This window comes from Wolffia australiana, chromosome 6 (assembly GCF_029677425.1).
Source record: "Wolffia australiana isolate 7733 chromosome 6, ASM2967742v1".
Classification (NCBI taxonomy): Eukaryota; Viridiplantae; Streptophyta; class Magnoliopsida; order Alismatales; family Araceae; genus Wolffia; species Wolffia australiana.
In genome coordinates this window covers 19,080,568-19,100,000 of record NC_135840.1, presented here as the reverse complement: position 1 = coordinate 19,100,000, position 19,433 = coordinate 19,080,568, and the positions used below count along the sequence as shown (strand labels likewise).

The 19,433-nt window shown below is 41.2% G+C and overlaps 1 protein-coding gene and 1 long non-coding RNA gene across 2 annotated transcripts; one reads left to right on the top strand and one right to left on the bottom strand.

Annotated features, from left to right (window-relative positions):
* Positions 1-4,061: 4,061 nt before the first annotated feature.
* Positions 4,062-11,627, top strand: LOC144704082 (glutamate receptor 3.4-like). The gene is made up of 7 exons (XM_078576320.1): positions 4,062-4,347; positions 5,421-6,574; positions 7,284-7,561; positions 8,992-9,023; positions 9,095-9,273; positions 9,885-10,112; positions 10,921-11,627. The coding sequence occupies exons 1-7, from the start codon at positions 4,077-4,079 to the stop codon at positions 11,401-11,403; spliced, it is 2,625 nt and encodes an 874-aa protein (XP_078432446.1). The 5' UTR covers positions 4,062-4,076; the 3' UTR covers positions 11,404-11,627.
* Positions 5,149-5,521, bottom strand: LOC144704083 (uncharacterized). The gene is made up of 2 exons (XR_013581732.1): positions 5,386-5,521; positions 5,149-5,280 (listed from the first exon to the last, which is right to left on the bottom strand). It is a non-coding gene; the product is annotated as an uncharacterized LOC144704083 (long non-coding RNA).
* Positions 11,628-19,433: the final 7,806 nt, after the last annotated feature.

Genomic DNA, 19,433 nt, shown 5'->3' with positions numbered 1-19,433 from the left:
TGACGCTTTGTCATCAAAAAAGAGCATGAATAAATTTATCCTAACTCTGTCATCACCTATCGCTGAGATCTTGGTTGTTTAAGGTCGAGATTCTAAAAAGAAGTCACATATAGGCTCTAAAATTAGGTCGAAGTCAAAAAATCGTGAGAAAACTTGCAACTATTGCAAGAAGAAAGGTCATATAAAATAAGAGTGCTATAAGTTGCAGAAGAGAATAAAAGATTGAAGTAGTCTAATCAAGGGGAGACTTCTCATGTGTTTTTCAGCCTGGTCCAAGCAACAATAAATGGTGAGTTTTGGATCATTTCTGAAAGTGAGTGAAATTCTTCAACTGAATGCATTCTTGTTTCAGATTATATATTTCATTTTTCCTCTCAGAGAAAGATACTTTTGTTTCTTATTCCATTGTTTCAACTGGTGTTGTTATGATGCGTAATGATTCTTTTTGCAATATTGAAGGCCTTGGAAATGTTCAAATTTGAAAGTTTGATGGCACTATCAGGACTTTTAATAACATGTGACATGTTGCATAACTCAAACATAACCCTAAGGAGACTCAGGGCTGTAAGTTCGTTGGTGAGGGTGGATTTTTAAAAGTCACTAAAGGTTCTTGATGTTCTGTAAGGCAGTATTTAATGCGTGACATAAATGTTGCATCAACAACATAATCCGCCCCAGAAAAACTACTAATTTGTGATGTGTGACATGTTGCATAACTCAAACATAACCCTAATGATTCTCAGGGCTATAAGTTCATTGGTGAGGGTGGACTTTTATAAGTCACTAAAGGTTCTTGATGTTCTGTAAGGCAGTGCTATAATGGGTGACATTTATGTTGCATCAACCATATAAATCACCCAAGAAAATCACTAAATTGTCACATATGCAACTTCGCGCAACTAGTGAGCAGGGTTTGGCAGAGTTGAGTCGACATGGACTAAATAGTTGGCAGTGTACAAGCACACTAAATTTCTGCAAGCACTGAACTTTTGGCATGCAAACACGAGTCAAGTTCACCAGTGGCATTCATAAAACAAAGGGAATTTGGGATTATGTCCATTCAAATCTCTAGGATCCTTCGAGTGTTCCCTCTGAAGGTGGAGTGCACTATACGTTGACCTTTACTAATGATTTTTCATTGAAAGTCTAGGTTTATTTCTTGAAAAAAAAACCTGAGGTGTTCCAACACTTCAAGGAATGGAAGTTTAATGTTGAGAAACAAACGATACGTTTTGTAAAGGTATTACGGACATGTAATGGGCTGAAATTTTATTCTAATGAACGTCTTAACTTCTGTTAGGAAGAAGGTATTTGACTGTGTGCCATACACCACAATGAAACTGCATTGCAAAGTCCATGAATCATACATTAATTGAGAAGGCACGGTGCTACTTTTAAATGTCTCCTTACCAAAGTCATTTTGGATTGAAGCTACACAAATGGCAGCCTACTTAGTCATTTGGTCTCCTTCCACTGCTATTGAAAAGAGGACACCACAGGAGATATGGCCTGGATCACCTGCAGGTTACTCATCACCTGCAGGTTGCCCTCCTTATGCTCATGTTGATAATGGTAAGCTTGATCAGCATTTCATCAAATGTATATATCTTGGCTTTAAGCCTTGGGTAAAGGGCTATAAGTTATCGTGTCTAGAGGCTAAGAAGGTTATTTTTGGTTGAGGTGTGGTATTTGATGAATCTGTTATATTGCGGGTTCCTTTTGTGTCAGGATTCAAGGAACAAATTACACAGGAGCAATACCAAAACCAAGTTGTTCGACTGATATCTCACACCTTCATCTTGTTCGTCTATTGATGTAGCTGTTCGGCTTGAAGAAACAGATCCTTGTCATGCTCGTGATCGACCAAGAAGGGTTTTCTTTTACCTGGGCAAAATCCTCTCTTTCTAAGTTTGCACGGTGCAGTGAGGTATGAAAAGAGGGCTTACCACTTCTCGGGGAGCATTTTTCGTATTTTCTCTTTAGGGTACTTCCATCAGTATCTCTCTCTATTAGGATAAGTCGACAGCACCAACCTTTTCCGCAGGAGCTCCTTACCGATCCCTCTCTCTCTCAACTTTCCTGTTCACCCTTCTGGTACTTACCTCAGTCACTCTCTATCCCAAGAACTCTAGACTTGAGTCTGGATAACTTTTTGTGGGCTCTCCGAATCTGCTGATATCTCTCCAATCCAGCATCTTTATTCAACCTTGGGCATCAAAATCTTGCGGTGTCGTATCCTCTTTCTCCCACTCCTACTCCTCTTTCTCCCTCTCTGCTTCTACTTTCTCTCCCTCTCTCCTGCTCCTCTCTCCCTCTCTGCTGCTACTCTCTCTCCCTTTCTCCGGCTTCTCTCTCTCTCTCTCTCTCTCTCTCTCTCTCTCTCTCTCTCTCTCTCTCTCTCTCTCTCTCTCTCTCCTGCGCCCCTCTCTCTCAATCCCTCTCCTCATTCTCTCTCTCTTTCTCCCTTTCTCCTGCTACTCTCTCTCTATCTATCTCTCTCTCTATCTATCTCTCTCTCTATCTATCTATCTATCTATCTATCTATCTATCTATCTATCTCTCTATCTATCTCCTGCGTCCCTTCCTCGCTTCCTGCTCCTCTCTCTATCTCTCCATCTCTCCTGCTTCTGCTCTCTCTCTTTCCATCTCTCGTGATCCATTCAACCTTGAGTCTGCTGATATCTCTCCAATCCAGCATCTTTATCCAACCTTGGGCATCAGAATATTGCGGTGACCTATCAAACTGTCTCCACCTTTCTCACTCTTTCAGCAGCAGTCGAATCCACATCAACATCCTGCTGGAGCTCCTGGGTCTGCGGGGAGTCTTCCCTCCTGCAGATTGCTCCCTCCCAATCGGAAGATAATGCGATAGACAGCTCTCTCTCTCTCGTGCCCTTTTTTGTCTCTATATACTCTCTTTCCTCTCTCTCTCCTGCTCTTTTTTGCCTCTATATCCTCTCTTTCCTCTCTCTCTCCTCTCCTCCCTCTTTCTCCGTCCCGCTCCACTATCTCTCTCTCCTGCTCCGTCTCTCTCTCTATCCTGCTATTCGCTCTTCCTGCTGCTCCTCTCTCCCTCTCCTGCTCCTCTCTCTTCCTCTGCTCCTCTTCTCTCTCCCTCTCACGTTTCTCTCTTTTCCTCTCTGCTGCTCCTCTCGCTCCCTCTCCTGCTCCTCTCTATTCCTCTCCGCTGCTCCTCTCTCTCCCTCTCCTGCTCCTCTCTATTCCTCTCCGCTGCTCCTCTCTCTCCCTCTGTGCTTCTACTTTCTCTCCCTCTCTCCTGCTCCTCTCTTCCTCTCTGCTGCTATACTCTCCCGCTTTCTCCTGCTCCTCTCTCTCTCTCTCTCTTTCTCTCTATCTCCTGCGCCCCTCTCTCTCTCCTTCTCCTCATTCTCTCTCTTTCCCTTTCTCCTGCTCCTCTCTCTCTCTCTCTCTTTATCTCCTGCGTCCCTCTCTCTCTCCTGCTTCTCTCTCTATCTCTCCATCTCTGCTGCTCCGGCTCTCTCTCTCTTTCCATCTCTCGTGATCCATTCCAGATCATCCTGCCGGAGCTGTTCGGTCTGCGTGTACTCTTCCCTTCTCCAGAGCTTATCTCTCCCAACCCAAAGCCCATACTTAAGTAAGCTCTCTCTCTCTCTCTCTCTCTCTCTCTCTCTCTCTCTCTCTCTCTCTCTCTCTCTCTCTCTCTCTCTCTCTCTCTCTCTCTCTCTCGCTATCTCTCTCTCTCTCTCTCGCTATCTCTCTCTCTCTCTCTCGCTATCTCTCTCTCTCTCTCTCTCTCTCTCTCTCTCTCTCTCTCTCTCTCTCTCTCTCTCTCTCTCTCTCTCTCTCTCTCTCTCTCTCTCTCTCTCTCTCTCTCTCTATATATATATATATATATATATATATATCTCTCTCTCTCTCTCTCTCTCTCTCTCTCTCTCTCTCTCTCTCTCTCTCTCTCTCTCTCTCTCTCTCTCTCTCTCTCTAGCTCCCTCTCCATATATCTATCTATCAATCTCTTCCTCTCTCCTGCTCTCTCTCTCTCGCTCTTCGACTCTCTTCTTCTTTCCTGCTCTTTCTCTTTCCTCTGGAAGGAGATGAGTCCGTCGAAGATCATCCTGGTGGTGCTGTGGATGGCTTTCCCCGTTCGGGTAAGGGGTGAAACACAGAACGGTTCTCTCTCTAGACCGAGCTCCGTGAACGTTGGCGCCCTCGTCGCGTTCAATTCCATACTTGGAAAGGCGACGAGGGCCGCCATTGAAGCTGCGGTGGAGGACGTGAATAACAGTACTGCTGTTCTTCCCGGAACCAAGCTCAATCTCTTTGCCGCAGACACAAACTGCAGCGAATTCGTCGGGCTAATCGAAGGTAAGTCGATTTCTCCTCTTACTGGAATTTTTTAATAACAAGTCGATTTTCCTCGCCATGAATGGGGAGGAGCCTTGAATTTCACATAGTTAGGAATCAAATTGGCCAACCAAGAGTTGATTTTCTTTGCATATGATCACTTACACACGTTTCTCTCCCGTTGACCTTTTATCAGAATTTGGGCAGATCAAAATCAAACAGGATGATTAGAAAATAGCCTAAATGATTAATGTCTCTAACTATCTCAAAAATTGCCCAACTGGGTTTCCAAGAGTTTACTTTTTTACATGGGTTTGATAAGATCATGCGCTGGGTGATACTTGCAACAATCTTCGGATGCAAAAATCAACCTTTTGTCTCGCGTTGACCTTTTATCTTCATTTGGGCTAATTTTTCTGAGATTAGAAATTAACCAAAATCACTAATTACGTTGGTTGTGACACTCGAATTTCTTCTTCTATTACCGCAAAGACCGGCCTTTATACTTTCCGTTGACTGGAATCTCCCCTGAACCTGCCAAAATTGCTTAAGTCCGTTGGTCTTAGAGCTGGAACAATGTCCGAATGGTCATACTCTTTAAACCTGCATTGGTGAAGATTATACGCGATGATTTCCCTAATCGACTTCAGATTTCTGAGAAATGGTGAAAGTTGGCACCACCGAAATAAGATTTACCACAACCTACTTCAAACACCTCACCTTCTAGAATCCATTTTGGTGGTTTAGCTTGATGAGGATAAGAACAATGGCCCCATTCCCCGAGTTCATTCTACGCTGACTTTTAAACACTCCAGCACCAAATTTTTGCACAAAAAAACCTAGCTGATTCTCATCTTGACCAAACAAAAAATCACATCATCTACTGGTTTAATACAACTTTACCCAGACTCCACGCTCCTTCCGTTACTATTTCCAAACTCCAACTCCAGATTTCTGCACAAGAAAAAAAACCCACAAGAACTTCATCCAAAACCCATCAAAAACGAACTCTGCCGAAATCTCCGATCAAAAAACAAAGCAAAAAAAAAAAAGAAAAACCTGAGAATCTCTGCTCTGCTGCTGTTCTTCCCCAGCCATGAAGCTGATGAGCAAGGGCATGGTGGCGATCATCGGCCCGACGTCATCCAGCGAGGCCCACGTCCTCTCGGCCCTCTCCAGCGAGCTCCACGTACCCCTCCTCGCCGTCTCCGCCACCGACCCTTCTCTCCGCTCCCCTCAATTCCCCTTCCTCCTCCAGCCCTTCGGCGACGACGCCCTCCAAATGTCCGTCGTCGCCGACTTCGTCGCCGTCAACGGCTGGCGCGACGTCGCCGTCGTCTTCCCCGACGACGACTACGGCCGCGGCGGCGCCGCCGCCCTCGCCGCCGCGCTCTCCCTCCGCCGCCGCCGCCTCGCCTTCCTCGCCCCGCTCCCCCCCGCCACGTCACCCTCCGCCGCCCTCCTCAAACTCGCTCTCCAGCCGACACGCGTCGTCGTCGTCCACGTCAGTCCCGACTCCGGGCTGGCCTTCTTCTCCGCCGCCAGAGAGCTCGGCCTGCTGCGCGCCGGCTACGTGTGGATCGCCACGGACTGGCTCGCCGCCGCGCTGGACGACGCCGGGACGACGGACGACGTCCAGGGGGTCGTCACGCTCCGCCGGCGCGTCGACTCCATGCCCATGCAGGGGAAGAATAATCCCGCGTACGGGGCGGTGTGGACGGTGGCGAGGGCGGTGGACGCGTGCGTGGATCAAGGGCTGGAGATGAGCTTCGAGGGAGATCCGACGGTCGGGAAGGGTCTGCGGGTGTTCCGAGGAGGGAAAGGGCTGATGGGTTTCATGCAGGCGGAATCGGAGAGGGGACGTTTACGTGGTGAGTACGAGGTGATGAACGTGGTGGGAGGGGGGATGAGGGCCGTCGGATCTTGGACCAACGGCTCTGGGATTGGGGAGTTGAAGGGGATAGTGTGGCCGGGGGAGATTGTGGAGAGGCCGAGGGGGTGGGAGTTTGCCGGGGGAGGGGAAGAGGGGAAGGGGCTGAGAATAGGAGTGCCGAGGAGGGTGAGTTTCAGGGAGTTTGTCAGTGGGGGAGAAGAAGAAGGGAAGCAGCAGGTCGAAGGGTTTGCCGTGGATGTGTTCAAGGCTGCGGTTGAGAGGCTGCCTTATCGCGTGGAGTACGCGTTTGAGCTGTTTGGAGATGGCGTCGATAATCCCAGATATGATGACATTGTCAACGGGGTGGCCAATGATGTGAGCCTTCCCTTCTCTGGGATGAGCACTTTTTTAGGGTTCATTCTTCTTATTTTTTTTAATTGTTTGTTCTTTGGGTTTCATCATCATCATCATCATCATCATCATCATCATCATCATCATCATCATCATCATCATCATCATCATCATCATCATCACCATCACCATCATCATCATCATCATCATCGTCGTCGTCGTCGTCGTCGTCGGCATTCTTTTTCATCATCTTCGTGTTACTCCGCACCATCATTATTCTCATCATTCTTCCTTTCAATTATCCCTATTTTCTTATTATTCTTCTTCTTTCTCTTCTCCTTATTATTCATCATCATCATTCTCATCGTTTTTCATCGTTCCCATAATTCTCATCTTTCTCATCATTCTTCCTTTTAACTCTTCATCACTCTCGTCTTTCTTATCACCGTCACTGTTGTTTCGTACTCATCATAAACCATCATCCCTGTGTTTCTTATCATCATCATAATCGTTACGAATTCTTCATCCTCAAGATCATCCTGCTCTTCAATCAGCATTATTATCAAGATAGTCATCGCACTCATCATCATCACCATCATCATCATTCAAGATTTTCAGTTCTGATCTTCATTGTTAGGATCGTAAACGCCAGCACCCATGGTTGCGATCGGACGGTCGATAGAATCGCGATGATGATGATGATAATCATTATTATTTGTGGGATTTGTGGCAGGTGTACGATGCGGCGGTGGGAGACATCGCGATAACGACGAGGAGGACGAAGATGGTGGACTTCACGCAGCCGTACGCGGAGTCGGGGCTGGTGGTGGTGGCGCCGGTGCGGAGGCTCAACTCCAACGCGTGGTCGTTTCTGAAGCCCTTCTCCACGCAGATGTGGTGCGTCACCGCCGCGCTCTTCCTCTTCATCGGCACCGTCGTCTGGATCCTCGAGCACAGGTTCAACTCCGAGTTCCGCGGCCCCCCAAGGCAACAGCTCGTCACCATCTGCTGGTCAGCCTCTCCCTCTCTCTTTCTCTCTCTCTTTCTCTCTCTCTTCCTTCATCTCTCTTCATCTCTCTCTCTCTCTCTCTCTCTCTCTCTCTATCTATCTATCTCTCCATCTATCTTCTATCTCTCTCTATCTATCTATATATCTCTCTCTCTCTATCATTCTCTCTATCAATCTATCTATCTATCTCTCCATCTATTTATCTCTATCTCTCTCTATCTATCTATCTATCTCTATCTTTCTCTATCTATCTATCTCTCCATCTATCTATCTCTATCTCTCTCTATATCTATCTATCTATCTCTCCATCTATCTATCTATCTCTATCTCTCTCTATATCTATCTATCTATCTCTCCATCTATCTATCTATCTCTATCTCTCTCTATATCTATCTATCTATCTCTCCATCTATTTATCTCTATCTCTCTCTATCTATCTATCTATCTATCTCTATCTTTCTCTATCTCTCTCTATATCTATCTATCTATCTCTCCATCTATCTATCTCTATCTCTCTCTATCTATCTATCTATCTCTATCTTTCTCTATCTATCTATCTCTTCATCTATCTATCTATCTCTATCCCTCTCTATATCTATCTATCTATCTCTATCTTTCTCTATCTATCTATCTCTCCATCTATCTATCTATCTCTATCCCTCTCTATATCTATCTATCTATCTCTATCTTTCTCTATCTATCTATCTCTCTGCAGGTGTCCGTGCACCTCTCTCTTCTCCCTTCCATCTCTATGTCTGACCCTCTTTCTACGAATATCTCTTAATATCTCTCTCTTCTCCCCTCCATCTCTATGTCTGACCCTCTTTCTACGAATATCTCTTAGTATCTCTCTCTTCTCCCCTCCATCTCTATGTCTGACCCTCTTTCTACGGATATCTCTTAGTATCTCTCTCTTCTCCCCTCCATCTCTATGTCTGACCCTCTTTCTACGGATATCTCTTAGTATCTCTCTCTTCTCCCCTCCATCTCTATGTCTGACCCTCTCCTTCTATGTATCTCTCTCACTCTGTTTCCCATCTCTCTCTCTCCATCTCACTCTCTACTTAATGACCTGTGCAGGTGTCCATGCACCTCTCTCTCTCTTCTCCCTTCCAATTTCTATGTCTGACCCTCTCTTTCCACGGATATCCCTCCCTCTCTCTCTATATCTTCTCCCCTCCATCTATATGTTTGACCCCTCTCTTTCTATGTATCTCTCTCTCTATTTCTCATCAGCCCCTATCTCTCTACCTTTCTAAGTCTCCATCTCCCTCTAATGTCTCCGTCTTCTCTTCGTCTGTAACTCTCTCTCGCTCTCTGACTCATCAAACTCTGTGTACATGTTTATATCTCTCTCTACCATCATCATCAGCACTGCAATCATCATCATCATCATCGTATATTAATCAGCAGCAACCTTCGTTTCTCGCAGGTTCAGTTTCTCCACAATGTTCTTCGCGCACAGTATGCCCATCTTCCCTGCATCTCTCTCTCTCTTCTCCCTCCACCAACCCCGGCTCTCTTTCTCTCTCTAGGACAGAACACTGTGAGTACGCTCGGCCGGCTGGTGTTGATCATCTGGCTCTTCGTCGTTCTAATCATCAACTCCAGCTACACCGCTAGCCTCACTTCGATCTTGACCGTCCAACAGCTATCCTCCGGCGTAAAAGGCCTGGAAAGCTTGATCTCCAGCGACGATCCCATCGGATATCAGGTGGGTTTCTTCGCCAAAAATTACATGAAAATTATTACATATATTAGTGTAAGCAATATTGTACTGTAAAGTAATAAGGATTCTGAAATAAAACGAATGAAAATTACTTATGGCTCTAGCTTCATTTTCTAATGGGTTTTGTTTTATAGTAACACGTCAGATGTCTCAAGTGTGGTTATCCATAGAACCTTTGTTTGTATTGAATGCAACATAAAGATTAAGTATATTTGATTATAGTGACCAAATTTTAGCTGATCATTAATTAAATATGTATTATTCGATTGGATTTCAGGTGAGTTATTTCACCATCAAATGATTATTGTGAATTTTCAAATAATTTATTTCTAGAGCAATACCATGGATGTGTCGGGTACGATTTTCACCTGCATTATACTTCATTATTTATAAAACATTCATACTCAACTGCAACAAAAAATCAAATATGTTTGGTAAGTCTCTACTTTTTTGGCCGATTATTACAGTGTTTCCCTACGAAAATACGTTGATTGAAGCTATTTTATCCTTCTAATATTATGTATAACGCTTGTAGTATACATATTAGTTTAGTCAGTATATTTGATGATGTGGTTATCAACAATTTTTTGTTTCAGATTGGTTCTTTTGCCAACAACTACATGATCTCAGAGTTCAATATTGCACCATCGAGATTGGTAGCGCTGGGATCGCCGGAGGAATACGCTAAGGCGCTAAGGCTCGGCCCACACAGCGGCGGAGTGGCTGCGATTGTGGATGAGAAGCCTTACGTAGATATCTTCCTGGCCAAGTACTGTGAGTTCAAGACTGTTGGGCAAGAGTTCACAAAGAGCGGATGGGGGTTTGTGAGTTCCTCTCTGCATCTCTTTCTCTGTCTAGAATATTTATTTATTTCTGGTTCTAGATAAAATTGAAGGAAGAAGATTTTATCTTCTTCAATTTTACACCATCGAGAATCTCCTTACATCCAATGATAAGAATACTCACGAATTAAATGAAGAAATGTTTTCATTGTTTTTTTTCCTTCGTACATACTTTTATAATCCGAAAATGTTCATGTTTTTTTATCTTCTTGTTCGTGTTTTTTTAATAACTCCGGAGTTTCATTTGACAGGGTCCTCGTGAAAATCTAGATGGTAGAAACCGAAAGAAAGCCAAGAAAATCCCGAGACATGATTTTTTCATGAAACACGATTAGAACCCCGTTCAAAATGTTCCTACATCTGAAGTTATTCTTATTCTGATTTTATCATAAACACGTGGAAGCATTGATTATATCTAAAAAATCTTCTCATGAAATGATTATTTCTGCATTACAAATAATCAACAAATTCCTGATCTTCCCATTAAATCTTATTTAAATCGTATTTTTCGCATCAACTGCTAGAAAGATCCCAATTTCTATCGAGACCAGCCCATTTAAAACTTTTCATCCCATCAATCAAAAACACCAAGAAAAGAACCCGCCTTGAATTTTTCTACCCCATTTACGAAAAAACGCCAATAAAAAGAACCCATCTAGAATTCTCCATTCCATCTTCAAAGAACCCACCTTATAATTTGTCATCTCTTTCATGAAAAAACACCAAATGAAAAGAGCCCACTTTACTAATATTACAGCGGATGGTATTCATCTGAGTTTTCACTGGGCAGGCATTCCCCAGGGACTCGCCCTTGGCCTTGGATCTATCCACAGCTATTCTTAGTCTCTCTGAAACAGGAGATCTCCAAAGAATTCACGACATGTGGATATCTAGTGCGTCGTGCCCAGACCCAGCGGATGACGTCGTCGAGGCCAATAGGCTGAAGTTAGAGAGCTTCTGGGGTCTCTTCCTCATCTGCGGCGTGGCCTGCACTCTGGCGCTGCTCGTCTTCTTCTTCAAAGTTTTGACCCAATACAGAAGATTTGAAGAGGATTTGGATTCTTCTTCGTCAGAAGCAGGAGGTCTCAGCGGCCGTCTTGAGGCGGGGCAGTCGTCATGTGCGGGCAATATTGGGAGGTTGATGAACTTTGCAGATAAGAAGCACGAGGAGATCAGGAGCATCAGGATGCAGAGGTCCATGGAGAGGTCTCAACGGCTGGGATCATCCCATCATTTTACGGACGGTGATGCGTCGGCCAAGGGACCCGCCTGAGTGATCTGAAGAACATGCCATGCGTGGGTGTGCTCTTGTGATGCTGAAAATTCAGTCTGCAGTTGAGGTTTTAGTAAGGTTATGGGATGTTAGTCAGTATATTAATTTCTCATGTTTGTGCATGCAAGTATGAATGTAGATGTCTGGGTGTAACTTGGTTACTTGTGGGAGGGAGGAAATACCCTCTAATTTGGTGAAGTCCTTAAATAGAATGTTGGAAGTCAGCACCCTGTGCACTCACAATTGAGGCTTGGGAGCACCACCCTTGGTACGCGCTATAGTTTTTAGCACAGTGGTAGAGGCACTCAAAACTTAAGATTTAAGGTGTCCATCAAGATTAGAACAGACCCATCTGATGGTAGATAAGAGCAACCATCTAGGCGAACATTTCTGGTCCTTGATGTCCTTGATTCAATTTGTAATCGGGCCAATTGGATCGCTCATTTGGCCCATTTGACAGAATAGATCAACTATGCTTGATCTGATTAGCAATCAAGTAATAGACATGCCTATCAATAAATGGATAGTTATTGTGGAGAAGTTTTATACTCGGTGATTGTATTGTAGTTTTGGATGTTTATGTTATAAGTATCTCCAAATTATAGGTTGCGCAAGAAAACCTCTTATTCCAGTATTGTCAATGCAAACCTGTCGTCCATTCCACGACCAATATAAGAAATTGTGTTATGGTGTAAATGTGCTCCATGTTTTTAAACATTATTCGGCTGGGGCTTAGGAGTAATTTTAGCCCTCAATTTTCTGTTTTATGCTGAATTTTCAGTCTGCGCCTATTTTAATGACCCTCAGAGGTATGTTACATAGCTATATTAATCTTTCATATTCTCAACATCTAGTAGAATGAATTCATGAATGAGTTACTTTTTGTTCGATTTTTTGAAGTAGTTTTTGTGTTCATAAGTGAGATAAGAAAATAATATCAAGAGAAATCATTTATCTCCTAACTACCGATATAAACCTGTCATCCATTCCAAGGGCCAACCTGATTTATTGATAAAATTATATTCTACTTTTTGGAAATCAAATTTCCATCAAGAAAGGAAATATAAAGGTGTAAGATATAACTGGGTGGTTAATTTAAAGAAATGATATTCATCATGTTTATAAATTATTCGGCGCTCATGTGTCAGATCTCGTGTTTTGAAAATTCTCTAATGTTCAAAAACTTCTACCAAACCTTTTCTTGCAAGAACCAAAAATGATACATTGTGTCATCTTCCAATTACAATTACGTGCATTCGAGTAGAAATCACGTATATATTTATTTAAAAAAATCATATCAATAGTTAGTTGAGAGTAATTCACTGTGACATGCTAATTTTTATATATTGTTACTTTATAAATGTGGGAGAAATTATTTACAGAGAAAATAGCTAACTTTACAAATGCCAACTGAAATTTTTTTTCCATTATGAGGCCTGACATAATGAAAACAATTTATGATGATATCACACTACAATGATTATTTATGATGATATCATACTACCATGATCATTTATCTTTAATATTAATATCATAGATATTCCTATTCATAGATATTAAAGAGGGACATTAAAATGTCCTGACAGAATATCACTATCTCCTCTTGCTCATATAATGAGTAAGTTTGCTTCCGTAACCATCAGTGAGGACACACCGAGGAGAGATAGTCGCTGCTCTTTAGGGAAGAGCCTACTAGATTTCTTTGTATGAATTCCCATATGCATCTCTATCTCTCAACTGAACAGGTTGATTCGAATCATGATTTTATAAGTGGTTCTTAGACTTAAGACATAAAGGACATCATATGCATAGAAGGTTCTGCTTTGATAATAAGGTAGGAAAAACGCTTAGCTCGGATGCAACAAAATGTCCATTATGGTGATTGAGTGGTCAAGATGGAATGATCTACCCTTATTGTACATGAAAGAGCTCAATGAATATGACATATTGAATTCCTTGGCATAGGGTTTAACAGTTTTCCATAGCTTATATCATTTGACTATTATCACACAAATAGCTAATGATAGATATTTTTTATGAAAAGGTTGATGAAACCCCTTTACCTTCTAGAGTACGAGGTGTAGGTTGGCACCTCACATGTTGGTAACTCATGCTGTCGATTGGGTTAAATCAATCCAAGATTAATTACTCATAAAATAAAATTAGTTACTTAATTAGGTTAGCCAATAAAATAAAATTACACTTATGGAATTATTAACTAGACTGATTCATGGACCAAGAATGTCAAATGTATAAGGTTTACTAAAGGGAATGATGTGTTCTAGACGTCTCAGCTCAAAGTGACAGGATGGATGATAAGTGGTGATGGACAAAAGCGTGATTTGTAGCATCGCACATCCCATCACCCATCTCATAATTGAAATTTTTTCTATCAATTTTTTGTCAAACGTCACTAGAGCTGTCGTCTTGTCCTCATCTAGTCACTAGACAGCATCGCCATTACAAGGTACAAAAGACATATCAATAACTAAAAGTTTTAGAAGTAAAATTTTAATTTAGGTTAATTTTTATTTCTCAATTTATTGTTGTCGATCTCTGCAAATATTTATTTCTAAATTTTTTAATTTTCTACTTCTACTCTCTCCATTGGTCTCTGCAACTCTGCCTGTCACTATATGACTATGAGTAACATGCTTCTCTCCTCTTCTCTGTGTCATTCTCTCACTTGCTCTCGCCCTTGCCCTATCACTTTGTTTGTCCCTCTTTCTCTTCATTCCTTTCTATTATTCTCTCTCTGACTACACTCCATTCTCTCTCTCTTGGTCTCTATGACTCTCACTGACTCCCTCTCTCTCTTGATATCTCTCTCTGCCTCTCTCAGAATCTTTCTTTCTCACTCCTCTCTCTTGGTCTTCCTCTCTCTCTCTCAAATTCCCTTTTCTCTGAATCAGTCTCTCACTCTCTCTGCCAAACTCCCTCTCCCTCCCGCTCAATCTCTCCCTCTCTCTGTTCTATCGCTCCCTCCTTTATTCTTTCTCTCTCTCTCTGACTTGGTCTCCCCCTCTCCCTCTCTCACTCTTAGGCTTCTATCTCTTTATTGGTCTCCTTCTCTCTCTCGGTCTTCCTCTCTCACTCTCAGACTACTCTCTCTCAATTGGGATCCCTCTCCTTCTCTGACTCTGTCTTCCACTCACCCGCTCTCTCTAAGTGAGACCTCTCTCTCTCAATCTTCCTATCCCTCTCTAGGTTGCCCTAACTTTCTTTCTTTCTTTTGGTCTCCCTGCTCTCTTGGACTCCCTCTCTCTCTCTGTTGATTTTCATCTCTTTCTCGGTCTTCCCCTTTCTCATTTTTTCTCCCTCTGTTTTTTAATTTTTTTGTTCAACGTTATTACAGGAGTTGACAGTGGTGATTGCTGACTTGCTGCTGAAGCTTCAGCCTGAAGGAGCTGAAGACATTCAGGTTCAAATGAAGAATTGAGGTCAATTTTTTTATAACATCAAATTTCTTTTCCTTATTTTAAATATTACATATTTAGATGTACGCCATGAATATTTACAGTCATAATTACGTATTTAATTTCTAACTCTATGTTTTTATGCATTGATGTGCATATGTAATCCATTATCATCCATGATTAAAATGGCATCACAGAGGAGGGTGTTATGGAGGAGTGTGTTGGAGTCGGGTGTTGAGGATGAGAGTAAGATGACTGTTCATGTTGTGATGAGATTGATGGACTCAGGGTCGTTGTGTTGTTGATCAGTATGGGAGACTGTGATGAGGGGGATGAAAGACAATTGGTTACTTAATTTAATATATTTAATATATTTGCATATGTATTACATAGTCTTGAATGGCATTCACTTGTGGCAGCTTGCAGATTAAATCTGGTTGAGAGTCATCGCCAAATGATGTTCACAAAATCCATCTCAATTTGATTAGTATATCTCTTAACAAGCATAAACAAAAGTTAGAAATACTGAAGTATTTTACAGAGGTTGGAATGAGCAAATGGGCTTGCACACTATGTGGCGAGAAAAACTCTTGACCCATCGCAAATATGTGGAAGAGATGTTAAGATAGATCTATGAACACCTTTTGGAGGCATATCCACTTTAATAATTTTAGAATCTATGATAAGTTGAAAGGCATTCCTAGTGAACATTTTCTGATAGATGAGGCAAACAGGCAAAGTGGTGTAGTGACAAATAACCTAGAGAAAACAAAGGGATTATAGCACAATTTATTTGTCTTACAAATGCACCATGGACTATCGTCGGCAATGTGGGATTCAAAATTGTGGAGTATGTCACTGAGATGACTATTGATCTGCCAAGATCGATGGCAATAAAGGCTGCAACACAAAAACTATAAGGGGTCCTGAAGAGTAGGCTCATAGATTTTCTAGCAAAAGTCCCCGAGGTGTCCGTGGCGGTAGATGAGTGGACCCCTAAGAATTCATGCGGTCTTATTCAATATCATGATTGATTGGGTATGCAGCCGGTGGGACTTCTGTTAGCGTGTGCTTGCAATTCAAGAACTCATGGGAAAGCACAATAGTGAGAATATGATTGCAAATTTGTGTTCTAGGCATTAGATAATTTTGAGTTGAAACATAGTGTTAGCACCAACCCAATGCATCTCGATATTACCATATATTATTTTTTTATAAAGCTAACAATGTTTTATTCTAGGTTATTGTTATCGTCACAAATAATGTCTGAAGCAGTAGGCAGATGATAGCACAACTTGTGAAAGATCATAGGGGGGTGAATATGCATTTCATAGTGGACCAACATGCCCCATCTTCTGAACATTGTCCTCCAAGCTGCCTTAAAGTCCTTGTGTGTCATAATGATTCAACTTTCCCCTAGGGTTTTGGATAGCACTATTGTTTTTATGGATATGATAGTGTCTATGATGGTGACACAGGTGATTGGGATGAAATTTATGAGGCTACATCAATATAGGTCCGCATAGTGATTCATGATCCTGACCTTGTCTGGAATGAGAGCCTTGGTCGCCAACATTTGAGCATCGACTCAACAACACCAACAATAGGTGAAGACATACAAGACCTTGAACAAAAGAACCATAACCATATACTATTGGAGTGTCCAACACAACAGAACAATACGCATGACATGCTTAATGCGGCATTGGAGAAGTGAGGTGTCGTTGATTTCACAGCTTTACAAATATGAGGTATGGCTTATAAGGACTTGAGAGTGGCTCGTGATGATTGGGAAATGTTGGCTGACTTTTGCAACACCCTAGGGGCCTTTTACAAAACAACAAACTATATTAGTGGCTCAAAGACAGTAAGAGTCATGGAAGTTCACCAAGATGATTGAGTGCTCTAGATGTGATCCCTCAAAATAAGAGGAGACAGCTCAAGAAAGATGATTTGATGAAGTCCTTACCTAAGGAAATGAAATATCATAAAACATTTCTCTCATGATTTTGAGCGCAGTAGTACAAACTTGGATGACCAAGTAGGGTTTGATAGTTGACTATACCCAAATGTAATCCTAAGACCATAAAGAGGATGAGAAACTATACATAGAAGGTAACCAATGATGGATAATTCCATGAGTAAGTCGATACACACTCCTTTGTATCTTCTAGAGCATGAGGTGTAGCTTGTCACTCCACAGGTTGAAGACTCGGCCTATCAATTAGGTTAAATTGATCTGACATTAATTAATATGTATGATGATATACTTAATTATTTTGGAAGGCCAATAAACATTATTTGGCCACTATAGTCATTAACTACACTGCTATTGAGCACATCTATCATTTAGAGGTTGATCCAATTCTTAAAGAACAGGATGTTCGTGTGGATTAGGGAGGCATAATAACTGTTCCATCGATTAAAAGGGAATCTATCTAGGGCACTACTGCTTGTCATTCAATGTCTCTCATGTGAATTTGTTTCATAGATAGATGCCTTAGGGAATGGCGTCAGATCAGTCCTTTGGCTTGATTGGCTAGGGGATTTATTTGCTCCAATGGCCTACACCCGATTAGTTTAGTAATGCAAGTCAATGGTAAATCTCTTGCCAACCACAAGTGATGACACTATCTTTTGTTTATGACCTTTGTGATCTGCTCTAACCAATCCATTTTGAAACACCTCAAATATCACAAACTACAACAATTGACTATCTAAATTGATGGTGTGCTCTTTCATTATACACTATATCCAGGGCAGGAATTATATGGCAGCCAACACCCTCTCTCACATCCCCATGGTGATGATCTATCACCATGTGTCATCACAGGATGAATTGGGATGATTTGGAACCATATGTCAGTGAGTGGGCCAAAGTGATGGGTTAGTATAGGCTCACTAGGCTCATCTGGTCCATTGTTGACATTCAACCTATGTACCTATTCGTCTTCGACTACCTCAACTATTTTATATTCATGTATCTCTTCTCCCAATTTCTATGTAAACACATGTAATGCCCCCTTTTTTCATCAATTTTAGGGTTTCAAGGGATTATGACATGTAACTCCAATGTAACGATAATTAACAACACACTCTTCTATGATGCAGCCAGTTTCTATCTGAGTCCTTGGTCTTCACGGGTCTCATATTTAAGGAATTTCACCAACAAGGTGTGCGGAACCAATGAGGTTTTATAAATACATATAAAGTCATCATCAAATAGTTACTTTTTTTAGGAATAAAACACAACATGAATGAGTTTGTTAACTATTGCTATTTGTGCCTGAAATTCAAGGTGTCAACCCTTGCTCATATATTCCTATGCTGACCTCTTCCAACACTGATGTGTACATGGGACTTGACACACCCATTGGCGGAGGTGCGTCCACTCAGAAAATATGGGCATTTCATTGCCTTGACACACACCTTCCCTGCAAAAGAGAGACAACAAAATTCCCAAAGAGGTTATCGAGTTCTACACAACTCCAACCCTATCAAATTGGAAAAAGGTGGCATTTTTATGAGAACATTCTTACAAGAGTTGCACAATATTCAAGGAATGTAGTTGCATTAGAGATTATCATTTTTGTTTTCGTAAATCACAGTAGCTAGGACTATGTTTTTTAAGTGATCATAGGAAATGCAGAGGTGTGTCGTTACATTTGGAGAAGCTTACTTATAATATTTCATAAAATTTAAACATAAGGTGAAGTCCTTACAATCAATGAAGAGGTGTGAACTGCTCAGGATCTTGCTCTACATTTTGATGTCATTACCCATTGAGAACGCTGATATCATGAATAAAGATTTTTATTAGCATCTAGAGCTCATATGAAAACACCTGGACTAAGAAAAAGCTGCCAGAAATTCAAATATGGAACTTTTTGGCATTGTGGAATTTGAGGTGTGCAATGTTCTGTACTTAAAGCTTCACCCATATTGCACAAAATGATTTCCCAATGCTGATAATCACAAAATAACATGCAAATTTGGATAGTAATTTTATGCATCTTATGTGTTTATTCTCACGTGAATGATCATTAATGTTTAAAAGCTTAAAATGATTTATTCCATATTTAATAATGAATTAAAGATTTTATGAGTAATTAATGGTATTTAAACATAAATTTATGACATAATGTTTACAAAAATATATATTTTTTAACTCATAAAAATATAAATTTAGATTTAGTTAAATTTGCACGAGGGTTTGTTTACTTTTAGAATGATATTTTACTTTTCTGAATTATCTTGAGCTTTTATGAAATTTTCTAACATTAAATTAGTAAATGAAATAATTTTATAACTTAAATATTTTAATTTTTCATTAGAATTTGAGGTGAAATAAAATTGGATGGCTCAGATTGCATGAAATTCAAAAAATGATATCCAACAATAGAAGGAGTTCTCTGCTGAGCTTTTGAGGGTAGTCCCATATTAAATCCTCTATCCATCCACAATATTGGATCTATAAATAGAGCCCCCCATCTTGGTAAAAAAGGTGTCTTTAGAGTTTGTTCTTATTTACAATTGGTGGAGTGATTTTCTCATTCAAAATCTCATTTAAGTTTGTTTTTACATTCAAAGAATAAAGGATTGAATGGCTGACAT

Excerpts from the sequence above, each read along its gene's own strand:
- LOC144704082 (XM_078576320.1), top strand. The coding sequence starts at position 4,077 with ATGAGTCCGTCGAAGATCATCCTGGTGGTGCTGTGGATGGCTTTCCCC. Across the intron at positions 6,575-7,283 it reads TCAACGGGGTGGCCAATGAT|GTGTACGATGCGGCGGTGGG; the intron begins GTGAGCCTTCCC and ends GATTTGTGGCAG. Across the intron at positions 10,113-10,920 it reads CAAAGAGCGGATGGGGGTTT|GCATTCCCCAGGGACTCGCC; the intron begins GTGAGTTCCTCT and ends TTCACTGGGCAG.